Below are 10,252 nucleotides of genomic sequence, written 5' to 3' on the forward strand. Positions count from 1 at the left end.
AATTTTGCCCACATTTATGTAGTAGGTCTGCAATTCTTAACCATCAATTACATTTCTCCTGCTTAAAGGAGAATTGGGGCCATTAAAGTGATCAGATCAAAATATTGGAAAGGAAAAAAAGGAGAGCTAGTGAAAAACAAATTCCCAGTCCAGTTGAAACTGAAGCACAAATAATTGTGCAATCTTAAAAAAAGAAAATAAATTTCCAGTGTAATTGTGTTTCCTTTCACAAAGGGGTTCCTTTTACATTCACTAATCAGAGACTCAGTTTTTTTAAGGCTGTCAAGAAGCCAGAACCTTCAGAAGCTCTCACTGCTCCTGGTCTATCCTATAATCAGGCCTTTTAAAAAGGCTATCTTTTACTACCTGTTCCAGGTACTTATATGTTTGCTCAGGGATCTGGATCTCACTCATCGCTGACTGCACTTCCTACCCACACTGCCCTCCCGGCTTCCATCCCTTCTACAGCATCGGTCTTTGGTGTGGGACCTCCGGTACCAAGACTATGGGCCTTACACTAGATCGGTGAGGACTTGACTCTTTTTCAGAGTGTCTTCTATGGAGTCTTCTTCCTTTGTCTTTCTTCCTTACTCACATCCCTTCTGCTCTTGTTCCTATCCCTTTTGTGTCTCTCCTTAGCTCATGTCTCCATGGACCAGCTTTTCCCCTTACTTGTTCTCTGTTACATTTGTCTTGTTCAGAAGATGAATCTTTTTGGACATGGTCTGGTCACAGTTAGATGGACCCTTTTCTTGTCGATTATTGGCAGGAATACAAGAGAGCATGCCTGAACATTTTTTTTTTTCTGTACAGCTTTCATTCGTAATACAGTTAAGATTCTGACTTTCTTTGCATTGGCTTAAGTTTCCACTTCCATTTTTGGAATTAAAATCAGTCTCCCAATTCAATAGCATTTTTCCTTGACAGACCTGAGTTGGCTGACCCATGATGGAATGTAGAGATAGAAGGAACACAGTTTGAAGACACCAACTGGGTGATATCTAGAGCAGGTTGCAATAGGGGAGGACAAGATGCCATTGCTTCTTCCTTGTTTGGCTGCGTCTCCTCTAAATGTCTAACAGATTCTCCCCTAATTCTTTCTCTTCCCCTAGAGTCCCAGAGCTGGCTCTTTCCCCCTCCACGTGTCTGAGTTCAGCATCCTGAAGTCGGCTTCTCTCCTCAAGTGGTTGAAGGAGGATTTTGCCTCTCTCTGTTCATTCTCTAGTAATTTTATTGCCTTGGCTCCGCTCAGCTGCTCTGCAATTAATCTTATTACCTTGAAGATTTCTTTGAGCCAACAATAATTCTCTCCTGTAATTTTGTCTTCTCGTGTCATTTTTTCGGCTTCGACCTTCTCGAGTTTTTTCTGATTTCAATGGACTTCATGGTCTTTTGGGTTTTGTTCTCTCTCAAGCAGCTTCTCTTCTCCTTTTCTTTCCTCCTCTTCTTGCCTTCACTTCTTTTTCTTTCTTTCCATTTCTACTCTTTTCTTTGCTGTTCAGGTTCTTGAAGCTTCTGCCTTTCAAGGTGCTGCTTTTTAATTTTGGCATCACTGAGGGGTTTAGTTAAGTTAAAGGAAACCTGCTCTAGGAGTCTCCGGCTCTGGATCTCCAGCAGTCTGGGGTTTGCTCCCCTGTATCCCCCAGAACCTGGGAGTGGCCCCACCCCTAGCCCCCAACAACATTTCCCTTTCCCCTTCCCTTAGCCACAGCTCTTCCCCAGACCAGATTCCTAAGGGGTGGGGGGGGGGGGAGGTAATGATGGAGACACTACTAGGTTTGAAGTCAGAGGGTCTGAGAGGATCCACGCTCTCTCACTTGTGTGACCTTGTGCCAGTCCCTTCTTATTTGGGGGGCCTCAGTTTCCCCATCTGTAAAATAAGAGTTGGGCTCTATCCCTTCTGATGTCCCTTCTAGATCTGATGTTCTAAATGCTCAAAGTTGTCAAGAATCATTTATGGAAATGCTATCGGGGACACAGTGGCATTTTAAGCCTTGTAAGGCAGCCAGACTCTGAATTCCAGCACATCTTAAGCTCTTAGCGAGATCATCTCACGTCATGGGTTCAGAGCTGTTGGAAGGGGTCTCAGAGGCCTTGATGTCCAAGCACCTCCTTCTGAAGAGAAGGAGACTGAGCGCAGGTCTGACCACACACACAATCCCTGGGTCCCCCAGCTCCTTACTGCCTCCAGGACCAGACATGGATGCCCTTGTCTGGCTGGCATTGTAAGCTTTTCACAACTCTGTCCTTTTCTACCTATCTAGCCTTTCTAGAGCCCCATGCTGCTTCTCACACAAGACAGGCCATCTCCAGACTCCACACTTTTGCACTGGCTGCTCCCCATGCCTGGAATGCCCTTACCACCCCCTCCTGGCTTCCTTTCAGACTCAGCTCAAATCCTGCCTCTTGCAAGAGGCCTTTCGAAGTCCCCCTCCCCCAGCTCCACACTGCCTTCACTTACTCTGAGTATGTTACAACTACCGGCACATCATCTGTGCCATTTGATTGTAAGCTTCAGGGAAGAAACTATGCTTTTGCCTTTCTTTAGAGCCTCAGCATTTGGCGCAGAGCCTAACACATAGTAAACATTTTATCAATGCTTGTTGACCCCTGGCCTTATAAGGAGGAAGATCCACAAATTTAGAGGCCCATCTCCAACATTTACTAGCTGGGTGGTCACTGCACTGTGTGTCCCCATTGTGTGCCTCCGGTGACTTTCCAAAGCTGAAGGTGCCCATCTACAAAGGGCGGGGTGTACCCTTGGCCTCGTCTGCACCAAAGAAAGCTCCTGCCTGGTCTCTGCATTGTGAACAGCAGCCCTTCCTGCTGCAACTCCTAAGCCTGGAGAGGCCAGGGGTGTAAGCCGAGTCCTTGCCTTGGGTCAATGCCCTGGACCCCCAGGGGCTCCCACGTTATTTGTTGGCTGGTACATCTAGCGCCTCAGACTTGTGATTGACACAATAGGTTTGGGCAAATGCAGCCAAAGGACCCAGCAGACGGGCATCGGAGAGCTCCTGAAGACAGCCCAGCCCCCTTCCCTTGGCGCAGAAACTGTCACGCCTGGGAGGATCACCTGGAGAATTCTAGGGAAGGAAGCCCCTGAGGAGAAGGGGAGCTCTGTCTGCGCAATGATCTGATGGTCAGCTCCATGAAGACAGTGACCACTTTGGGCTTTCTTTGGATCAACAAGTATTCATTAAGCTCCTACTGGGCTAAGGATACAAAGAAAGCCCAGAGCTGTCCCTGTCCTCACAGAGCCAACGATCAAAAGCACAATTGAATCAGACGGCTTAATGAACACTTGTTTATTGACCTCAACATTTTAGTAGCTTCTAAGACCAGACCAATCAATCCCAGATTGGAGCTGGAAGGGCTCTTGAAGGATTCCAACCCTCCTCAATTTACAGGTGGGGAAAGAGGCCCAGAGAAGTCATAGTCTGTGCCCTTGAGAAGCTTAGTTTTCACTAGAGGAAAGCAGGTAGACAGATGAGTAAATACAAAAGAAAGGAAGGAAAGGAAGAAGGAAGGGAGGGAGGGAAGAGAGAAAGGAACAAAGAAAATGCAACTAGCTATAGATTTTTTAACCTGACCTGTGACTGTCTTCATACAGGGACCTCCTGGCAAGAGAGCTCCTTCTCCCAATGTAGATCATCCTCACTCTAAAACTTCCTGTCTGAGGCATTTGAAGGTGAAGTGACTTGCCCAGGGTCACACAGCCAGGAGGTGTCAGAAGTGAATCTTGAACCTGGGTCGTCCTGACCTTGTGGCTAGTTCTATATCTATCATGCCAAATTCACCAAGTTAAATACAAAACAATTTTGGTGGGACAGTGCAGGCTAGCCCAGGGAAGGCAGAATGTAAGGGGTGACACTTGAGGAGGCCTTGGAGGTAAGGAGGGTGCACGTTCTAGACACGTGGGGGGCAAGGGGAGAAGAGGTCAAGATGCAATGTTGTAGAAAGGAGCCAGTTTGGCTCAGATGGAGAATTCATGAAAGCCATATAAAGTCAGCCTAGAAAAGGAGGCTGGACCCAGATTTGGGGGGAGGGGGGATTTAAATGCCCCCCAGTAGGGGAAGAAGTCCCCTGCACTATCCCTCCCTGGGCCTTCTACCAGCAACCCCCTCTCTTGACCCCTGCTTCATCATCTTTCCCTGCTCTCCCCAGCCCCATTGTTCCATCCCCAGTGGTAAAGAAGTTAAGGCTGTTCCAGACGAAATCCCAGGCTTACAGGATCCCAGCTCTGCTCTACGTTGCCCAGCACCACATCGTCTTAGCATTTGCCGAGCAGAGGGCCAGCAAGGCCGATGAGCAGGCCAAGGACATCGTCCTGCGCAGAGGGAAATACCAGACATCAACCTACCAGGTGGAGGTAAGAAGGGTGGGGCTCGGGGGGAGTAGGAGTCAATGAGCCAATCCCAGACTTGGGAGTGGGCAACACTGACATTCTTCATCCTATATGAGACTTGGGGTGGGCACTGCAGATGCCAAGAAACCAGGGTGACTGCTGAGGAAGCTGACAATTCAGAGGGGGAGGGCGTTCCCCCAAGGTCACCTGGCATAGTCTGCATATAATGATATGTGCACAGCTTGTCTCTACTAATAGGATATAAGCTTATTGAGGGAAGGGACTGGTTCCTTTTTGTCTCTTTATCTACATGGCCTGGCACATGGAGGGCTTTTTAAAATGTCTGTTTTAATGGACCAGTAGATTGTCAGCTCCCTGAGGACAGGCACTGTTTCCTTTTTGTATGTTTCCACAGTCCAGAGTATACTGTCTAGCAGATAAATACTTCTTGGTTGACTAAAATGTCCAAGGGGAGGGTCAAATTAGATTCAGGAGGTAATGCTTCCCTCAGCCTTATGAGGGTCATTGTGTCGAGGCCTGGGAAGTCCTTTTGCCCTGGCCAGACCAAATGGGAAGGCGGGTGTTAAGTCTGGAGAGTCACATTTTCTTTTCTTTTAAAAAAAATTAATTTATTTATTTTTAGTTTTCAACATTCACTTCCATAAGTTTTAAATTTTCTCCCCCTCCCTCTCTCCTCCCTCCCCAAGAGAGCATGCAATCTGATATGGGCTCTACACATACATTCCTATTAAACACATTTTCACATTAGTCATGTTGCATAGAAGAATTATAATGAATGGGAGAAACCATGAGAAAGAAAAACAAAACAAAACAAAAAAGAAAATGGTCTGCTTTGCTCTGCATTCAGACTCCATGGTTCTTTCTCTGGATGTGGGTGGCATTTTCCATCATGAGTCCTTTGGAATTGTTTTAGGTCCTTACATTGCTGAGAAAGGCTAAGTCTATCAAAATCGGTCATCACACACTGTGGCTGTTACTGTGTACAATGTTCTCCTCGATCTGCTCACTTCATTCAGCATCGGTTCATATACGTCTTTCCAGGTTTTTCTGAAGTCCGTTTGTTCATCATTTCTTATACTGCAATAGTAGTCCATTACATTCATATACCACAACTTTTTCAGCCATTCCCCAATTGATGGAAATCCCCTTAATTTCCAGTTCTTAGTCACCACAAAGAGACCTGCTATAAATATTTTTGTACATGTGGGTTCTTTTCCCATTTTTATGATTTCTTTGGGATACAGATCTAGAAGCACTATTGCTGGGTCAAAAGGTATGTGCATTTTTATAGCCCTTTGGGCATAGTTCCAAATTGCTCTCCAGGATGGTTGGATCAGCTCACAGCTCCACCAACAATGCATTAGTGTTTCAACCTTTCTATATCTTCTCCAACATTTATCATTGTCCTGTTTTGTCATGTTAGCTGATGGGTGTGATGTGGTACCTCAGAGTTGTTTTGATTTGCATCTCTCTAATCCATAGTGATTTAGAGCATTTTTTCATATGACTACAGATAGCTTTAATTTCTTCCTCTGAAAACTTCCTATTCATATCCGGTGACCATTTTATCAATTGGGGAATGACTTGTATTCTTGTAAATTTGACTCAGTTCTCTATATATTTTAGAAATGGGACCTTTATCAGAGATACTAGTTATAAAAATTCTTTCCCATTCTTCTGCTTCCTTCCTAATCTTGGTTGCATTGGCTTTGTTTGTGCAAAGACTTTTCAATTTAATGTAATCAAAATTATCCATTTTGCATTTCATAATGTTCTCCATCTCTTGCTTGGTCATAAATTCCTCCATTCTCCATAAATCTGCCAGATAAATTATTCCTTGCTCCCCTAATTTGTTTATAGTATCAGCTTTTATATCTAGATCATGTACCCATTTGGACTTTATTCTGGTATATGGTGTCAGATGTTGGTCTATGCCCAGTTTTTGCCATACTATTTTCCAGTTTCCACTGTCTTTGTCAGTGAGTTCTTATCCCAGAAGCTCAGATGCTTGGGTTTATCAATCAGCAGATTGACATAATCAACTACTGTGTCTTGTGTACCTAACCTATTCCACTGATCTACCTCTCTATTTCTTAGCCAGTACCAGGTAGTTTTGATGATTGCTGTTTACAATTTAAGATCTGGTATGGCTAGGCCACCTTCCTTAGCATTTCTTTTCATTAATTCCCTTGATATTCTGGAACTTTTGCTCTTCCAGATGAATTTTGATATTATTTTTTCTAGTTCTATAAAATAGTTTATTGGTAGTTTGATTGGTATGGCACTGAATAAGTAAATTAATTTAGGTAGAATTGCTAGTTTTATTATATTAGCTCGACCTACCCATGAGCAACTAATGTTTTCCCAATTACTTAGATCTGACTTTATTTGCATGAAAAGTGTTTTGTAATTATGTTCATATAGTTCCTGGGTTTGTTTTGGCAGGTAGACTCCCAAATATTTTATAATGTCTACAGTAACTTTAAAAGTAATATATAGAAATGCTGATGATTTTGTGGGTTTATTTTATATCCTGCAACTTTGCTAAAGTTGTTTATTATTTCAAGTAGTTTTTTACTTGATTTTCTAGGATTCTCTAAGTATATCATCATATCATCTGCAAAGAGTGATAACTTAGTTTCTTCTTTGCCTATTCTAATTCTTTCAATTTCTTTTTCTTCTCTTATTGCTAAAGCTAACATTTATAGTACCATGTTGAACAACAGTGGTGATAATGAGCATCCATGTTTCACCCCCGATCTTAATGGAAATGCATCTAGCTTATCCCCATTACATATAATGATTGCTGAAGGTTTTAGGTAGATGCTACTTATCATTTTAAGGAAGGCTCCATTTATTCCTATGCTCTCTAGTGTTTTTAATAGGAGTGGGCATTGTATTTTGTCAAAAGCACATTTTTCTGCACTAATTGAGATGATCATATGATTTCTGTTAGTTTTGTTGTTGATATGATCAATTGTGCTGATAGATTTCCTTATATTGAACCAGCCTTACATTCCTGGTATAAATCTTACCTGATCAAAGTATATTACTCTAGTGATAATTTGCTATAAACTTTTTGCTAATATTTTATTTATAATTTTGCATCTATATTCTTTAGGGAAATTGGTCTATAATTTTCTTTCTCTGTTTTGGATCTTCCCAGTTTAGGTATCAGTACCATATTTGTATCATAGAAAGAATTTGGCAGGACTCCTTCTTTGCCAATTTTCCCAAATAGTCTATATAGTATTGGAATTAATTGCTCTTTAAATGTTTGATAGAATTCACTTGTAAATCCATCTGGCCTTGGAGATTTTTTCCTGGGAAGTTCATTAATTGCTTGTTCAATTTCTTTTTATGAGATGGGGTTATTTAAATATTTTACTTCCTCTTCTGTTAATCTGGGAAATTTATACTTTTGTAAATATTCATCCATTTCACTAAGATTGTCAAACTTATGGGCAAAATATTCCTAATTATTGTTTTAATTTCCCCTTCATTGGTGGTGAATTCACCTTTTTCATTTTTGATACTGGCAATTTGGTTTTCTTCTTTTTTTAATCAAATTAACCAAAGGTTTATCAATTTTATTGTTTTTTTTTTTCATAAAACCAGCTCTTAGTTTTATTTCTTAGTTTAATAGCTTTCTTCATTTCCATTTTATTAATCTCTCCTTTAATTTTCAGTATTTCTAATTTGGTATTTCATTGGGGATTTCTAATTTGTTCTTTTTTCTGGCTTTGTCAGTTGCATGCCCAATTCACTGATCTCCTCATTCTCTATTTTATTCATGTAAGCATCCAGAGATAGAAAACTTTGGGGAGTCACATTTTCAATAAGGCACAGGGCATCACCAAGAGAGAACCAGGGCCTGGAGTCTGTGTCATAAGAAGTTAAAGACCCCAGAGAAGATTCAGGGAAAAGGATGGCTGTGTCTAAGTACCTGAAGGACCATCATCAAGGAGTAGCTTGTGGTCTGCATGTATTTTTACATACATTTGATAAAAATAATAAAAACCATAAAATAACAAGGCACACATTGACAGGGTGCTTTTAAGACTACAAAGTGCCAAACATCTGCTCTCATTCAGTCCTCACAATAGCCCTGGGAGGCAGTTATTTTTGTTGTCTCCACTTTAAAGATGAGGAAACAGAGAATGACAGGGGCTCAGTGATTTTCCTCAGGTCACACAAAGGAGTGTCCGAGTCACTCAGGTCTTCATGTCTCCAGGTCCAGCGCTCTAGCCACTGCACTCCCTAACTGCCTAGAAAGGGTCTACAAATATTTTTATTCCCATTTATGTATGGGAAAGCTGAGGCTCAGAGAGGGAGAAAAGTGACTCGATCAGGGTCATAGGCAGGATTCGAACCTAGCTCTCTCCTGACTCCCAGTCTAGCTTTCTTCCCACTCTCCCACATTGCCCTCTCTGTGCCATATGGAGGAAGGATTGACCCTTTTTCTGTTTGAACCCAGAAGACAGAACAATGGGTAGATGGGAGATCACAGTTTGATTTCTTGTCTTCTTGTCTCTTTTGACAGTGGCAAGAGATGAAGGTGGTGAAGACAGCTCATCTGCCAGGCCACCGCTCCATGAACCCCTGCCCTGTGTATGACGAGGTCACAGGCACCCTGTTTCTGCTGTTCATAGCTGTCGAGGGCCAGGTTACTGAACACGAGCAGATCCACACTAAGACCAATGCAGTGCGTCTATGCTATGTGACCAGCAAGGACCAGGGGAAGACCTGGAGCTCTGTCAAGGACCTCACCCAGTCTGCCATTGGGCCAGCCCACAAACAGTGGGCAACTTTCTCCATTGGACCAGGCCATGGTGTACAGCTACACAACCGCTCTCGGAGCCTGGTAATCCCCGCCTATGCTTATCGGATCCTTGGGCCTCAAAAGCCCACTTCCTATGCCTTCTGCTTCTTCAGCGATAATCACGGGAAGACATGGAAGATGGGAGATTTTATAACCATGGGGAACACCTTGGAGTCCCAAGTGGCAGAAGTGGATGGCCATGGCTGGAGGGTCCTGTACTGTAACTCCAGAAGCACCCTAAGGGCGAGGGTCCAGGCAGTCAGCCAGGATGATGGAGAACACTTCACGGGTGCTCAACGGATCAAGAAACTGGTGGAACCACCACTGGGCTGCCATGGAAGTGTGATTGGTTTCCCAAATCCCACCAAAAATGCCTCGGGCTCTGTGGATACCTGGCTACTCTACTCGCATCCCAAAGACCCACTGAAGCGGAAGGATCTGGGCTTGTATCTTAATAGGGATCCCTTGGACCCAGAAGGCTGGACCAAGCCAGTTACCCTGATAAAAGGCGACTGTGCTTACTCAGACCTCCAGTACATGGGGCCAGGCCCCAATGGGTCACCCCAGTTTGGCTGCTTGTTTGAATATGACAATTATAATGAAATCCTTTTTGTCATGTTTACTCTTGAGCAAGCTTTCCCATCCTAACTCCTCATGTTATTCAAGAATTGGTTCTACTGCTCAGACTCCTTTCTTTTCCTCTTTGAGTGATGGCCCCAACATGAATCACTGTCCTTTCTCTCTGGGGCCCATGAGTCCTCAATGTCAATCTTTGGCTTCCTCCATTAAAAGCACATGTTAATACAGGGCACCTTCTGGCTGCTCTCTTTTCTTGCATTTTCTTAGCATTTACCATAGAATTCCCCAGTTCCAGCTCTAAATGGTCACAAGAAGCTTGTTAGAGGCAGGCCTTGGACCCTCATCCTCATTTTTCTACAGCATATTCCTGGTGCTGAGGCAATACAGGATACTAATGCAGGGGACCCCGTCTCCACACCATTACATGTGGCTTGGTCTGCCTTATTTGTGTGGTTCCTCTGTAACAGGAACAGAATAGGAGAATG

General features: G+C 43.3%; 1 protein-coding gene across 1 annotated transcript; it reads left to right on the forward strand.

The window, feature by feature from the left end:
* The first annotated feature begins 505 nt into the window (after nucleotides 1-505).
* On the forward strand, nucleotides 506-9,836 carry NEU2 (neuraminidase 2). Its single transcript, XM_036769338.1, has 3 exons — nucleotides 506-525; nucleotides 4,165-4,369; nucleotides 8,910-9,836. Exons 1-3 carry the CDS (start codon nucleotides 506-508, stop codon nucleotides 9,834-9,836), a joined length of 1,152 nt encoding a protein of 383 aa, XP_036625233.1.
* Nucleotides 9,837-10,252: the final 416 nt, after the last annotated feature.

The sequence above is a fragment of the Trichosurus vulpecula genome, chromosome 7, assembly GCF_011100635.1.
Source record: "Trichosurus vulpecula isolate mTriVul1 chromosome 7, mTriVul1.pri, whole genome shotgun sequence".
Classification (NCBI taxonomy): Eukaryota; Metazoa; Chordata; class Mammalia; order Diprotodontia; family Phalangeridae; genus Trichosurus; species Trichosurus vulpecula.